The following is a 16,925-nucleotide window of genomic DNA, read 5'->3' as shown; positions in this document are numbered from 1 at the left end:
AACATTATGTTCAACTCTAAGGATGTCAAAACTAGCATTCATTTAGCAAGCCTCCTCTGCCCAAGCTCCGAGAGACCTCCCTGCTTTCTCAACAAAAGTAGAACTGTACCATGTTTCACTCCCGTCTTTGAAGTTATATTAAAATTAGGAAAGTGATGTGAAGTCTCTTCCCCATGAGTTAGCTGCTCATCACTACAGTATCAGAGCCTCCTCACACTGTAGAAAGGATACATAGAATTGATTATTTCAGGGTCTTTAGAGAGTGAGGGATGACACTATCAACAATATACCTGCTACCCTAGGATAAGAAATATAAGGGACATAAGAAAGCTGTATCTCACTGCAGAAGCGACAACCTTTACTGTTCTTTTAGAATATTCCACAATGGTAGAAGATGCAGTATGGCACATTTCATCTGCAGCTCTTATGATGAGACTTTAAGAAAGGCACAAACCGAGAGAAGCTTTGATTTGTGGAGCCTTTTTCAGTTTGCCAAACCCAGCACTTATTAACCAAACATATCTGATCTGGAATCTTAGGAACTTTATAAAAAACAAAGTCACCTTGCAAGCAGACAGGCTTTTTTTTTTTTTTTTCAGAGTAAAACCAATTTGTTTTTTCAGCTTAGCCAGCAAGTTGGCTACCAATTCCATCTCATGTTAATGCAACTTGTAAAATTCATCAGTCTGTATCTGAAAATGCTGCACTCATGTTTTGTTCCAAGTTGAAATTCTCATGTAGGGTTCTCCACCCCTCCTTTCCTTCTAAAACATCGGCATCGTAGTAACAAATCTACACTCTGCAAAGCGTGCATGGCTCCTGTTAACAGCATTAAGGGCTTGCATAAATAATGAGTAACAGTATTCGTGTAGTCTCAAGCAAAGGTGCCGTCTACACTCCTAGTAATTAACAAGGGGGGAGTGGGAACCACAAAAAACCCAGACAACACACATTCCCTCTAATACCAAGAGGAGGAGTTTATAGTTCTGCTTTCATTCACTGCACAATAAACGGATTCCTCAAAGAACCCACCTGCTAGAAGTGGGTTCTTTTATTTCACTACCTGGCCGTAAGCCGGTGAAACACTTGACTGGCCCTCCAGTACAGTCAGAAGGGCACACTGACAGGCTGGTGGTGAAGGAGAAACAGCACCTGCAAATGCCATCTTGCTCACAGAGCAAGTGTTCAGGAACACAGTGACCTATTCTCCACAGTACCCTGGTCTTGGCCCCAGAGGGCTCTGTGCAGGTTTTGAGCTGCAGTGATTTCTACTACCCACAGGAGAGATCATGTCTCTCTCTGAAGCAGCTGCCCCAAGTCATCTCCTACCAGGCAACAACAAATAAAAACTACATTGTGCTCCTTTTGACTCCACATTATTAATTAAGGATCAAAGACAGAGAGAGAGAGAGCAAGATACCCTCTTACCCCTCAAGGATGCCTTGCTACACCAGAACTGATACTTATACCCCACAGCTTCCACCTCACTGCTCTGCAGTTCAGTAAGATTTCAGTCCCTAAAATAGTCAAACACAGACTGCTTTCCCTAATGAGAAAGAGAGAGGTATCTTCTACTGCCTCTGCCAAGACAGAGACCCACCAACACACAGACAGGCAGTACTGGAATTATTGCATAGTACATTATTGCAACTCCAGAAGTTTGCAAAGCCAAAAATTATAAACTCAAGGTTCTTATGAGAGGAGACACATTAAACTCTTAAAAAGTAATCGCTGGTAATGAGCTCAGGTGCTTGTTTTCCCAAGGGATTCATTGCACTGTCTCTCTGAACACAGTTTCTGCATTCCTTCAGATACACACTTTTTTCTGTGTGTTAACAGAGGCAGTTTGGAAGGGTGGGTCTGAGGGAAGGGACACCCCTTATGCACAGTACTGGAAGTCCGAACAATGAGGTTTTGTTCCCAAATCTGACAGCACATCCCTATATGACCTTTCACAAGTTAGTGACAAATTGTATGCCTCCGTTTATGGTTCTGTAAGACTAAGACAGTTCACAATACTAAACAAAGATACTGGGATGCTGCATGTTTTTTTGTTTCAGAGTTAGCTGTTTTTTTGTTGTTAAACTTAGATCAGCAGCAGCACAGATACTAACAGGAACTCTACCGTCAGAGGTACAATGCTTCCTACTTCTACGCAACCAACTCATGTATTCTTGCCTTCATTACAAAGTGATCCACTATGAGTTCTCCTCAAGGCCCTTCTATTTTCTCTTTATCGTAAGAGCTAATTACTGCAACAAGCTCACAGAGATCAGGAGGGAGGTAAGTATTAGTTGCCCCTCTCACTCATGTCTGTCTGTCTGCCTTCCTACAGGGCTGGCACTGCAAGCACAGCAGAGAGCAAGGATCATGCTTACTGTACACTGACAACAGACAACCTACACGCTTCTTCCTTACAATGTGCATGCAAATGGAAAAGAGCGGCCAGTGCTTCCTTTGTGGAAGAATCATTATACACCTGTAAAAGCTTATCCCAGGCCACTTTTACTCTGCCTGATTAAGCTAGCACAGGGCTGACACAATCATCTGCTGAAATACTAATGAAAAATGGAGCAGAAGGAGCAGCTGACATCTTGCTGACTTCTTAAACCAAATGTACCAGAATTAATGGAAAATTGTAAATTTGGGAAAGCTGGTCTTGTACCCTCTACCTCCTCTGGACACAAAACAGACATGAAACACTCCAAGAGCTGTTTCCTGCATATGCAGGGTAATCTCTTGCTGATTCAGTGAAGTTGCACTATTGTCTTATTGCTGCTTTCAAGCTAAACATGCAGCTGTATTTTCCAAAACACAGACAAAGCATCAGCACAGACCTATAACAAGGCAGAAGAGCTACAAGCCTAACCCACTAACCTGTAACCAAATAATTATTAAAAAAAAAAAAAAAAAAGCCAAACACACAGAGAACACCCAGTGCCTTTCACACTGATGGGAAACATTTGCTTTAACTACATTAAAAGAGTGTTTATAAGATAACACCTTTTCTTAAAGAATATGATTTAAACTTAGAGGATAGTGGATTGTACATCCATATTTTCTCTCTTTGCTCTCAAGCTCTCTAATTTTGAAATATATTTTGGTGCTACAGAAAATGAACTACCTTAGTTTGGGTTTTTTGTAAAGTGTTCCAAATTTACCAATGAAAGCAGGAAAAAAAATTAAATCACTTTTATTTACTCTCCATGCAGGCTAATTAACCTATGAACATAAAAGCATGCGAGCTCTCATGGCACACAGATTTGTATTAGTGACAATTTAAGAAGTTTATCCATTTAAAGCAGGTCATTTCCTGAATTAGACATTCGCAGTGAAGTTCTTTGTCTTAAACTAAGCTAAGCCACTTTCCGTACACTCGGCAACAAAATCAACTGCCAGATCAGTTACCAACACTTAAGGAAAAATAAGCACGCACAAAAAAATGTTATTTTCTTTCCTATCTACTGAATATGAAGAACATCCAACCTATCAAACAGAAAGGATTCCTATACACATATTGGAAGATACCATAAGGATTTGTGGAACTTCTTGCACATAACACTCTGCTCAACCCCACACATTTCTTTTTCTATCAACGGGAAGGAAACCAAGTTTTTTGCAACAGCAGTCAGACTGAAATCTGTCCCTGCTTTGGTTTGTTTTACCCAGAATAGCTTGTTAACTCACCGTTCAATTTCCACATACCAGTTGGAAGCTACAGAAGGAAATAACATGACAACAAAAACACACACATTTCAGCAACACAGCACGCACTTCCTTAAAAGGTTTTTCACTCAATTTATTTTCTAAAGCTGGTAAATCTACCCACTAGACACCATCAGCATTGGAATTTACACAAGTAGCACATATTGCAAACTATTCGTTTAGAGAGTCTGAGAGTCATATTAAAATCATACATGATTTTGACTTAAAAAATTACAAATGGATCTTTCCAAGTGGTCTAGAAGGGAAGAGACTGACAAAATCTAGGTATCTGCCTATGCATAAACAAGACTGTAGGAAACGTTTTGATTTAGACAGTAGCAAGTAGCAAGAGTTGTATGCAGTTTTTTTATAGCAGAGAGAGGCCTCTCGGAGCTACAAAAGTCAACTGAAGTTGTTCAGAAGGAAGTCATCAGTCTGGTGACACTGGAGAAGCTGGGTTTCTGTGTCATTCTAACACTTCATAATGTAATTATTGAAAATAAATTCATTAAAAACTGAAAAGAATTCAGTTCTGCCAGGACACTGAAAAGTAAATTTTCTCTTGAAGTATTTCTTTTCAGCTGAAGAATCGTAACTGAAGCTGTGCTTTAATTCCATATGTTATTTCTGTATTGGTACTGATAAAGGTCATACTGTTTAGGACACCAAGGAAATTCCTTACTAGTATATTCAGCTTTATGCTGTTATTTTCAGATAACCTTTCACAGTTACACACACACTTGAAGAAGCTAGTCCCACATGTTATTGGCAGGCAAAAGGATTTGGGGAAGGCATGAGTTACTGGAACTAACATTTATATGGCATCTCTGAAGAAGTTTTATTTATTTCCATTGTAAGACAGTTTCACTACTCCTCCCCCCACTTAATATCACTGTATATTATAATAAAGGTATGCCAATTCACATGCAAATGTCTCCATCACAAGAGATCACAGTCATACCAGTCTTCTAAAGAGTGCCAAGCAAAAAAAAAAAAAATTTAGAGAAGATTAAGAAAAATGCAATTTCTCTATGTCTAAGAAAGCTTACTTCAGGAGACAAAAAACATGCTTCCAGCTAAATATTCAGCGTCCAAAACTGTCTCTTAAAACTGTTCAGATTTTAAGTCTCTGATCTAAAAGAAAATAGGAATCTAATTTTCTGCCTGCTTGTCACTGAAGCTGCCCACCAGAAACATAACAAATTTTAAATTTTGGCAGATTAAATACAGTGATGTATTTATAATGACTTTTTCTCTGCAGTCAAAGCAAAAATCCTCACCAATAACATCACAACTTCCTTCCCTGTTTTGTATCTCCCTCTCTCCTTGATCTCTCCCAAGACAGCCACAACAGCGTACTCTCCTTCTAGCACTGCAAGTTTTCCTTAGAAACTTACTTGCTCTGCTTCTCCCGAATTCTTTTCCCTTCCTACCAGATAAACCTTCTAGATAACCAGAATACACATGGTCTGGAGGAAACTGTGCTACTCTCTGGCACTTAGATTTACTCAGAATTTGCCTTAGCAGGAAACTGCTTCCCCACTTTTCTGAGAACAGCAATTTCCAACTTGAGAGTCCTGAACACTGTCATCTTTCCTAAATTGTTCAGTAAAAGGATGCTTGTGGTCAGTAAGGCTACATTCACTATTAGGGAGCCAAGTTTCATCCAGGTGAGTTCCCACCTCACCCACCCACCCCCTTTGGGGTGGGGAAGAATCTGTAAAGATACTGAAGACAAATCTTCTTAAAATCAACACAACTAAAATTTTATGAAAATTATTCCCAAATGAAGTAAAAGAGGCAAAGCACGATTCATATGTTTTCAGATCAAAAATACAGCTCAAATACAGCAATATTGGGGGTGGGAAATTACTTCCCTCTTAAGTGAGCAAAGAACATAAAACATAAGACTGCGAACATTATGAGTTCTGAATAAATAGCCGAGTGCTATTACAGTTACTACAAACTGTTAGCACCAATGCTCACAATAGTCAGACAACCTTGTTCCACCTCAATGCCACAACAGAGTGGGTGACAGCACACATTAAGTCTTCCTACTAAGGAGCACATAGCCTTTACCACATAAAGAGAGAAAACTCCAAATTCAAATCTATCCAAGCTCAGAGGCCAGACTGGATCAGCTACATGCTACAGGACAAATTACAATGCCTAGCCACTCCTGAACTATTTTAACACTTACTTCATGACCAGATTGTCTGTTCTGGCCTGCCTTTTTTATAAAAATGCTCAATTTCATTGAATACAAACACTTTGTATTATGTGCTGGTTAAACCTCTTCCTCTCCTTTCCTCCCTTCTCATCCCACAATACATACACTCTCCCAAATCTCATAACCCAGTGCCCTATGTCATATTGCCTAATCCTGCAGTGGCCCCACCATGGGCACTGCAAGTATAATCTGCTCAGTAGTCCAACTGGACAGCAGATGGCTTCATACAAAGCACTGATTAAAATACCCACCTCCACTACATATTAAACATATATGTATACATTTCATTTTATCAATATCTTTGCCAGTTTTACTGAGTGAATGTACAATGCATGTCCAAGAGAGGTACACATTTTTCAAAGCTACTGCATAAGTCCTCATTAGGAATTTTTGAACTGCAGCTTCCTTTCAGAAGGATAAACACAGCTGTACACAGATAAAACAGACCACACCAATCCCACATCCAGCTGACCTTGATACTTGGGGTGAAAATGAGCTACCAAATTAAAAAAAAAAAAAAAGGAAACAAAAAAAAGAAAAGCACCTCAAATGACTGGATGGGAACTAGCAGAAGTGGTGGGTTTTTTGGTTTGTCTGCTTGAAGAAAGACAAATCTCAGGACTCTCAAGAAAATGATGTAAGTGAGGATTCTCTAACTTTCTGACATAGGGAAAAAGTCAGGAGCAGGAGACAGGTCAAAACTTGTGCTGCAATTACCATGCTCATGTATTTGTCATATTTCCCATGAGTAAAACCAAATGAACCTCGCCTCTCAGAAGTATTTATATCAGCAGCTTTCTTTGGGTGGAGCAAACAACTCAGAAGAGTAAATAGACATTAACTCATACTACCTCACATACCACCACCAAAAGAAAAAAACCAAACCTTGAAAATAAGGCTCCTTAGAGCAGCTTCAATCCAACCAGCTCATTTTAAAATATATACATCTATTTCACTTCATGGTATTAAAGCTGGTTTCAAATTCGATGCTCCATTACTAAAAACGGTAAGACATCTTACTGACAATGATGGATGCCAGAGAATTTAATAACCTGTACTGAATACTCATCACAGGTAGTCTAGTATTAGATTCAACAAGTTCACTTTACAAGCTTGGTTGTAAGTAGAGTGCAGTTTATTTGCTTTTCCGCTTAATTTTTTTTATTAAAAACCCACAAAAGCAAATTGAGTGTGAGCATCTCTGCATGGCTCTCTGTGTCCACATCAGGAGGGCAAAATACACACAGAGTTATGTGCTGCAAATCCTGAAAAAATAGCAACAGTAAATTCTGCTTAAAGTAGCTTCACAAAACACAGACTTAAGCGAGGCCAGGAAGCACGACAAGCCAGGGAGGGAAAGAATCCACACCGACTAGTGAGGACACGCTACAGCTAATGAAGCCTCTTCCAGCACCAGAGACCCGGCCTGAAATTCCTGCTGCAGGGCTCCTGAGCCGCGGAGCCTGCGGGAGGCACGGATTGCCATTTTGAAACACCACCACCTCACGCTTTCCCACCGGTGCCTGTGGACACGACAGGCAGCTTCCTGCCCCTGCCAGCTGCTCGCCGCGGCGGGCCCGCGGATCCCCCCACCCCACCCCGGGGACTGAACTACGTGATGTCACGCGTGTGCGGGGCCCCTTCCGCTCCCCGCGCCGCTGCGGATGGCGGCCCCGTGCTGCCGGCCCGGCTCCGGCGGAGGAGGCGGCTGGCACCCGCGCTCCACGTGAGGCGCTGGGGGCGCGCGGAGCTGCCCGCCTCAGCAACCGTCACCAACCGCCGCCCTGCCGGCTTCCCCGAGGGAGCCGCTCCGCGCCGCCGGGGAGCAAGGGGGAAACCTGAGGTACCGGCTCTGAGCCGGCCACACGGAGAGGCTCGTCGGCCCTCCCGCCACACTCACCCCCCACCCCAGCACACGGAGGTCTCCGGGATGTGACTCATAATAAATAATTACAGAAGTGGAGGAAAAATGATGGGGGAAAAAAAGCAGAAGAAAAAAAAAAGAAAAAAAAAGAGACACACCCTCCGAGCCGGGCTGACATAATAACCCCCTCCCTTCCCCTCTGGAGCCGGGGGGAGGGAGGGAAGCTCAGTCATTCGGCTGGAAAAGTTGAAAGAAAAGGCAAAGCCAGGAGAGCGGCTGCGGGGCGGGGAGCCGCGGCGGGGACAGCCGGGGGCCGCGCTGCTCCTCAGGCGGCTCCGGCTCCGGCCCCGCAGCCCGCACCCGAGCCCAGCCGAGCCGAGCCTCCCCGCTCCACCGACGGCGGCCCCCTGTGCGCTGCGCTGCCGCCCCTCACCTGGATGTAGTTGTTCTCGCAGTAGTCGGCGACTCGAGTGAGGTTCTGGTAGCTCTCGAGCAGAGCCCGCTTGCCAGAAGGGATTTCCTCCTCTAGCAACATCTGCAACTCTGCCATTTTCCACCCCTCCGCATCGCTTCCTCTTGCATTAAAGAGACAGCAGCAGCGCCGTGCTCTCAACCCGCCTGGTATTGTGGGATTCCGCCTCGCCTCGCTTTCGTGAGCTCTCCCTTTCCCCACCCATCCTCCCCCCTCAGAGGGGAGGAAAAAAAAAAGCCGTAAAAAAAAAAAAAGAAGAAGAAGAACACACGCCCGCTTTGCACAGCAAGCCGGGAGCTGTAGGCAGCACTGCGCCGCACAGGGCGCATGCGAAGGGTTGGCGCTGCTCATGGACGCCGCCCGCGGCCGTGAGGGGAAATGAGGTTCTTCGGGCCCACCGCCCCGCCTGACTCCCATCGGCTGTGGGGCGGCTGTAGAGATGTCGGACCGCTCTGCTGCGCGCCTGGAGACGTAGGGAGACGGTTGTGGCCTTCCCTCGTACTTCTCAGAATTAGCCCCAGCCCCGTTAGTGGTGCCCTGAAAGTGGTGCCTCTCTGCAGAAGCCAAAGGGGTCTGGGAGGGAAGCGCTGCCCTGGTTATCCAGCTTCCTGCAGGCCAGATGCTTGTTAACAGTAAAATTGGTAAAACGATAGGAGTGTCATGATTAATTTCAGTTAGTCCCATAGCAGAGGCTTATCCCTTAGGGAGGGAGAAATAATCTAAGCTGTGCAGGTATTTGTGAAGGCCTGCCAGAAGTAATTGACAATTTGCGTTTTTTCTGGTCTTAGTTTTATAAGAACTGATACATTTGGCTGATGTAAATACATTATTCCTGCCCCTCTTTTACTTCAGTTCTTTGGTTTGAGTTTCTTAAGAATAACTAATATATTTGGCTGAGATAAATACATTATTCCTGCCACTCTTTTATCGCAGTTGTTAATCGGTCTTCTGGGCCTCCTCTAGTTGTTGCAAGGTGTGGAACATAAATGGTGATTATTTAGTACAATCTTTCTTGCATGTAATTTTTTTTTTGTAAGCAAAATCCTGTTTCTGTGATAATACCAGAAGAAAAGCCAATAACAGCAGGTGGCTGCTATGCTGGGATGTCCAAGCCTGCCTTTGGAATGAGTAACAGGCCCAGAAGAAGCAGTTTCCAAGATCATGCCTTGGCTTTACGTGCTGTGTGTATGCAATTACAAACACAACTGGTATTAGTCCTTACATTTTAGTAGTTGTCCCAGAGAAACCCACACAGTGGTGAAAAAGTCAGCAGGTTTTGGAAAGAAATATTCTCAAACACATTATAGTAAGAGCAGACTGACTCACCTCTGAGTAACTGTGTGGTATTTTGCATGTCCTCTGAAGTCTTATCTTCAGTTTGCAGCACTGAAAACTGTTCCATTCAGGATCCTTCAGCATACCTGCTGATGTGTCTAAATCAAGGCAGGAAGAGGAAAAATAATTTTTCCTTCCCTCTGAGGTCAGTAAAGTCTAACATCTTGGTCTAGAACTGTGGAAGTGAGGATGAATGATAGGTAGCATGGAAGAACTGATGGGCCTGAGAAGGTCTTTGCAGCTGGAGTTACAAAAAACAATCCCCTGGCTGGGCCCAGCTAGGCAGGTGCTAAGAGAGAGATTTGTGTGCTGTCTGGGGCAGCATAGGAAGGAGCTGGTACATTTACAGCCCTTGTTGTGGGGTAGAAATGCATTTACATTGCCATCTTCTGATGGTTAATTAATTTGGCAGCTTAGCAAAATTGTTTCCAAAGTGGCTTCAATAACTCTCTTTAGGACAGCACGTAATGTCCAATAAAATATTTTATTTTTATTCCCTTTTAATATAAAATAATTAAATTTGATCTGCAACACTACTGAGGTATAGACAAGCTTTTAATAGATCCCAGGGTGTGATCAGAAACCATCTTGGGCATTGGCTTCTCCTAGTTTCCAGCATAAGACAGATTTTATAATACAAAGACAAATTTTATTTCTCTCTTAAATATGGCTACAAATTGCTTAACACCCATTGGCTTCAGTGAGTCTGTAATTGCCTACAGATCACAGAGTGGCTTCATAGAATGTGTTAACATCCTCAGAACTGTTGTTGGCTCTTCTTAAAATGTTCTGGCTGCCTCTGTACCCAGAGACGGCAGATATGTGGGGCCTTACACATCGGTACGAGAAAAAGCAGTGGTGTGTGTTTTGCTAAATGTGTTGTGCTTCACTTTGGTGGGCAATCTACTCCTACAAGCAGACAGCAGCTGAGCAAGGCAGTGCTGACTCCCAGGAAACACACCCACTTCAGGCAGTAGAGTATAGACTCCAGGGAAGCTTACAGCTTCTTCCCCTGCAGTGTATGTCGACCCAAAAAAGAAGAACAACAAAAAAAAACCAACAAACCACAAACAAAAAAAACCCCAAACAAACAAAAACCCCACCAACTGTTCAAATGTGCTCTCAAGTCAAGAAGACCTTGGAAGACCACGTCAAACAGCGCCACCTTGTGACAGCTATATTGTGACTTCAGCCTTCCTGGCACGCGGGTGTTACCGAGGTCTGGTTTATAGACCTGTGGATATACCCCAAGTGGCTCCGCGCTAAGTCAGCTCTAGCAGGACTTCTTAACTTAGTGCCATACTACCGCAGCAGTGCAAGGGCCACACAATGCAAATGCACTAGGAACTGTGGTGCAGACATGCCCAACAGATCCAGGTTCAGGAGGCCTTATTAGCTCCTGCCCCATGCTAGCCCTCCTACTTTCAGAATGATTCTGCAGGGTCACCTGAGTGTTTTTGCAGTGTGTTCCTCTTGTCTGAGGTTCTTGGAACGTTTACTGACCCAGATGCAAGAGACCCAAGCTGGCTCCATGCACAGTGTGTACACAGAGCAATTCCAAAGCACCTGAAAGGACAGAGACATTTGAGTAGTTATGCAAGTGCCAGCCAAATCTAGCAGAACCAGCACTGAGCCACAGCCAACAGACCTTGGACTTGAGCTGATATTTGCTGAAGACACTACTGTGCATCTGAACTGCATTCACTGGGTTTTTATTTAGAAACTGTTTTATTTTGCTAGGTTGGTTTGTTTCTTTTGTTTTTAATACACTTTCCCACTGCCCCAGACAATAAACTGGTGATTAGAAGGAAATATTAACTGACTTGCTCAAGATACTTAAAGTGTGCAAGAGAGCTGGGAATGAAAATTTTCCTGGCTGGGGTGGCTGAACTGGTAGAGTTAAAAATGCAGTGATCCTCTTCAGGCACCATCCAGTCACCTGAATGAGATCCCATCTGGAGTACATTGTGCTTATATACCTCTCACTGTCTCAGCTGTCCATCTGAGATTTGCTCCTCCTCAGTGGGGCATGATGATCTCCAAGGGTAACACTGTCCTTCTGCCCAGTTCCAACTGGGAGAGAAAAATGTGACTGTATTCTAAACACACCTGTTTAGAACAGCATCAAAGTAACAGCATCAAAGAGGCTTCTCCTGCACTGTAATTTGTGTAGTTCTGTAACTATTCCCTTTTCTAGGCCATAGATTGACACGTGTCTTTGGGGACAGTACTTGCTTCAGTAGTGTTGATTGGAAAATAACTAATATTCTGTAGAATGTTTCTCAGCTGGGTTAATTCCTGATTTGGTTGTTTAGCTACACAAGCACTTTTGACAGTGCAGTGGACAAGGAGATGAGAGATCTGAGGACACCTGGAAGCACAGAGGACACAGTGCCTGTTCAGATCAGCCATTATCAGCTCCACTGCCAAATACCAAGTCTCATGTTCTTGTAAGAAAATTTTTGTTGATAACAGTGATACAGTAAAACAAGTGTGGCAGTATTGGGACAATCCTATGTGAATACTTAACGCTATAACTTCAATAGTTTGGGACCAAAAGTTGTCCTTTTCATATTTCCTACACCAAATTAGAGTAGCTGCCCAAGAAGGTATGTAACTCTGTTGGTTTGCTTTCCTGTGCTTTAGATCCATCCCACAAAGCCTTACTTAAGAACCAAAAGAATTAACCATATTGCTATTTCAATTGTCATCACAGAGTGTCTTGAGTATTGCAGAGCTGAATGGGGCTGTTCCCACTTCTCAGAGACAATTTGTCAGGCTCTCAGTGCTCTCATGGGCACCTCCACATGCCCCTTTTTCCAGTGAATATTTTTAAGGTTTTTTCTCACAGCTGTACCAACTGGAAATGCTCCCTCCTGCTTTGCCATGGGAGCAGGAATGTTTGGGGTAGGGTTGCACCCCTGAGCCTGGCCCAGGGACCCCCTCTTGCCCTCCTGGCAGTTGCTAGGCAGCCGGCGAGCTCTGTGCGGCAGAGACAACACACAACAGCCAGGCATTGCTAGGCAGCCTGAGAGTACAGGAATAATAACATTCAAAATTGCAGCTTTGAGAATGCACAAGATACGAGCAGCACAAAGATAAATAGTGTTACTGTACTTTGACATGACCTTTCTCCTGTAAAGTATTTTCACTTGCAGGATTTGCCTTCTGTCTTTACCTCATTTTTCATAAACTCCTCTTCATCCCTCCTGCGTGCTTCTTTGCTCCTCAGCAGTGCTCTAGTGTCAACAGTCCTTCCTTTGGGGTCACCTCCACTACCATTTTCTCAATCTGTCATCTCAGCTGTTCCACTCCCATGTTATGCTGGATCCCCTCTTCCTTTGGCCTTTTGGTCTTCATTCTTTCATCTTTCTCAGCTCAGAATCTGTCCATCAAATTGCCTCCTAACTTTGCCTTTCCATTTTCACTGCATCAAAGAATTCTTCCCGTATCTTCTGTTCCCGTCTCCTGATCTAGGTCCCTTCTCCTGCCATCACTTCCAGCTGCCCATCAACTACTGCCAAGGCAGAGGAGGCATCCACCACCCTAAGAGCATGGGAAAAATGGAGGATCCAGACTGCAGTAATGAAGCCATACATACGCAGAACCTCAAGAAAGCCCATTTCTTTCTTCCTAGACCTAACTTAGGTAACATAGGTGTTGTGTGACATGACAAGATGACTTGCTTCTTACACCAGTAACAAGCAAGGCTAAACTATTTTGTCATTAAAATATTTTGAGGAAAGGCTGGCTTTAAAGCAAGCAATTAAAGCAGGAGGTGGATTTCTGGCAGTAATCATTTTTATTTGCGAATGTTCTTTTATTTAGTGGCTTGGGTGGGGGGCCCACCCAATGAAAAAAAAAATTTCATATTTTTAAAATATGAAAAAAAATCAATCCCATTGCAAGGGGTAAGCACTAAATGAAAGGCAGTATGTTGGATAGACACATGCAGGTTTGGCCCGCACATTAGAGGGCAGGTTGGAATTTCCTGATGAAATAGCTGTTTGTTGGGGGATACCAACCCTTTGAAATGGAAGACTTCCTTTGATATGTATATGCGAAATGAAACTTCCCCAGGATAGGTTTTTCACCCTACATAGAGCTTCTAGTCAAAAGCAGACAGACACCTTGCCCTGCATAAAGTAGTATTTGCATAATTAGCTGTGAAAGGGAATATAGCAGATCCAAAAGCAAGTCTTCTGTGTCCTGAGAGTTAATAAGGTTTTCTGGACTGTGCTTACTACATACAGAACTGAAGTGTTTCTAGTGTTCCTTGAAGCATCTCTAATATCCAGGTTTTTCTGTTCTCCATCAGTTCTCAGTCTCCTATGATCCTAGATAATGAAGAGTTGACTGTAATAATTCCATCATCCTGTTTATATGCACCTCAAAATTGATCAGTCCATACTAATGGCTATACCTAACTGTAATCTCTAGCCTAATTTATTTCCTATCTTCAGTACTAAGTTTCTGTACATTAATTAGAAAGCAGTAAACATCTATATTTCAGTTCTCAGTGTTTCAGAGCTAGCACTTGATCTATCTCTATGGATATTTTACTTTTTTATAAATTTAAATTATTCATGTATGTCCATTCTTATGCTAAATAAAAAGAAATGAAAGACTTATGAAAATGTTCTTAGCATAATGCAAAGCCTTAAAATAATGTAATATTGTGAAGATAATTTAATTGCACAATTGCCATTTTTCATTGTGTTTGAAGAAATGTGAACATGGATGGGAATTACTTTTATACATTTTCTATTCAAAAGATTGTTCTTTTCCTAAGCACCACAGGTTTTTTGATGCAGATTAAAAGCATTCGCATTCTGTACTGATTAATTGGTGTGCCTCTTTTGCATTTAAATATATACTTCATTGAATTGCAGCTTTCCCTTGAAAAGGAGAAAAGAAAAAATAATTAAATGATAACATCGTGCCACTACAGAAAGAGTGCTATTTTCTCAATAAAAATAAATATTTGACAGCAATTCTGTAGTGATAGTGTTTCTCAGCACAATATTTGGATGGCAAAATAAGGCACAGCATAATAGGTGGGGGGGGGTTCAGCAAGTGAAAACACATTAGAGTTACTGGGTCTGTTCCAGCTCCCAGTGAAACAGTAAAGCTTCAACTGGAAGCTTTCAACTGAGTGGAGTAGTATTTGAAAAGGAGCATCTTCAATAGGCAAAAGGAATGGGACTGGATACACTCAGCTGTTGGATATAGTTGTCTACTAGAAAATAATTTCCACACTAAGATAACATTGACTTCCTCCTTGGTATTGTCCCAGTCAGAGCTCAAACACAGACTGTGCAGATAATGAGGGTAAAAGTCATTACACACAGACTGAGGCTATTGTCCGTTGGGAACATTTAAAAATAAATCAGGCCATTTAGTGCCATCCAACGGAATTTAAAGGGTAAGCAGGGCTCTTCACAAGAAATAGGGGGTTTCTCTCCTGATACTTTTCATTACATAACAGGAACAATCTCTTGTGCCTATAAGATTGATTACATGTCTTGAACTTAGTTTAGATATTAATCACTCAGCAACCACTTACTGTTTCCTGTAGCATAATGCAGTAAAAATTGTCCTTTAATTACCATTAATGAAAGTTACCCGTGGTGAAAGTGAATATATGCCACTGGAAAATTACTTGGTTCAGAGGGCAGCAGTTGCAAATATGAACAATCTTTATGATGCACAGGCACAATTAGAAGTGAATATGTAAATTACCAATGGGCAGCTTCCTGCTATGCGTAGCTACTTGGTGTCAACATTTGTTGTGAATGTTTCAATTTATTTGGTCATAACCACAACAATGCCATAGTATATTTCTGGCCAGCATGTTTCCTAAAGGAACTTTTAAACACTGTCGTGTAATAGAGAAGTACTTACTCAGTTAAAAATGTTTCTTTAAAATAATTCTGAGTTTGAAATGGGTTGATTATGCTTGCTATCACTTCTCTTTAAATGTCTGACCCTTCACTCTGTATCTGACATGTTTGTACTTCTCAACATTCCTGCACTGCATAAGGTGGAGGCTGTCTAGGTTTTTACATGGATTGGAAGATGTCTCATAGCAGTGCTTATGCACTAAGGGAAAAAAAAAGATCTGTTTAATACTGTTCTGACTGCAAAAGAGATCAAGATGCTATTTTACATGCAAGATATATTACACACAGTTCACTGTACTGTATGTGAAATTTATAGTTAAGTTTTCCCTTGTAATGCTTTGTTTTCAGTTACTTATACCTTTGCTGGTCTTAATTTAGCCCTAGTAGCGTATATTTCTATTTCAGACTTTATTTTTTTCCCTTCAGGGGATTTCTGAGATGGAAATAGGAAGAAATGCTTTTTTATCAAATCTGTTACAAATATTTCAGCCAAGAGGTTTAAAACCCTAGCAGCTTTACATTTTGAATGAAGATCTTCAAATTCGGAAGGAGGTTGTTTTAGGGCCATACCTCCTGCTCTTCCTGAGAAAACCTCACGACATTGGGTTAATTCCTAAGTTTCTAAAAGCAATATATCTGCATAGTCTCAGTGAGTTTTATAAGAGTTAAGATACATCCACTGAGGAACTGGGCTATGTTGATGTTTCACTTGCACTGCAAGGTCCAAGGGATTTTCTCTGGTTTTGTTTTTTTTAAGGATATTGCTGTGATGTATAATGCTATGGAGGGATTGTATCCCCTGGCAAGTAGAATGTATATGACATATTCTGGGACATGAGATAGTTGGGGGGTTTGCAGGGGTCAGAAGACAGTGCATATACAGGCGTGAAAGAAGAGAACAAAGAAGAGATTCAGAGCAGCCCTGCTGGAGAAGGACTTGGGGGTGCTGGTTGATGAGAAAATGAACATGAGCCGGCTTCAGTGTGCGCTCGCAGCCCAGAAAGCCAAACGTATCCTGGGCTGCATCAAAAGGAGCGTGACCAGCAGGTCGAAGGAGGTGATCCTGCCCCTTTATTCTGCTCTCATGAGACCTCACTTGGGAGTATTGTGTGCAGTTCTGGTGTCCTCAACATAAAAAGGACATGGATCTGTTGGAACAAGTCCAGAGGAGGGCCACGAGGATCATCAGGGGACTGGAGCACCTCCCGTATGAAGATTGGCTGAGAAAGTTGGGGCTGTTCAGCCTGGAGAAGAGAAGGCTGCGTGGAGACCTCATAGCACCCTTCCAGTATCTGAAGGGGGCCTATAGGGATGCTGGGGATAGACTCTTCATTAGGAACTGTAGTGACAGGACAAGGGGTAATGGGTTAAAACTTAAACAGGGAAAGTTTAGATTGGATATAAGGAGGAAATTCT

The 16,925-nt window shown here is 42.5% G+C and overlaps 1 protein-coding gene across 16 annotated transcripts in view; it reads right to left on the bottom strand.

Moving 5' to 3' along the window:
• ABI1 (abl interactor 1) overlaps nucleotides 1-8,503 on the bottom strand; it is a 78,532-nt gene extending 70,029 nt beyond the window's left edge. For 9 of the 16 annotated variants that reach the window (XM_061351188.1, XM_061351216.1, XM_061351244.1 and 6 more), the window contains exon 1: nucleotides 8,233-8,502. In XM_061351188.1, the coding sequence (XP_061207172.1) occupies nucleotides 8,233-8,349 (117 nt within the window). In that variant the 5' untranslated portion in view covers nucleotides 8,350-8,502. Of the gene's footprint in view, nucleotides 1-7,550; nucleotides 7,573-8,232 lie in introns of those variants that run through there. The other 7 variants (XM_061351206.1, XM_061351263.1, XM_061351226.1 and 4 more) reach the window with 3 other exon arrangements.
• Nucleotides 8,504-16,925: the final 8,422 nt, after the last annotated feature.

This window comes from Neopsephotus bourkii, unplaced genomic scaffold (assembly GCF_033783945.1).
Source record: "Neopsephotus bourkii isolate Nb327-2 ecotype Australia unplaced genomic scaffold, CSIRO-AGI_Nbou_v1 NB_53, whole genome shotgun sequence".
NCBI lineage: Eukaryota > Metazoa > Chordata > Aves > Psittaciformes > Psittacidae > Neopsephotus > Neopsephotus bourkii.
This window is presented reverse-complemented; position numbering and strand designations above follow the sequence as displayed.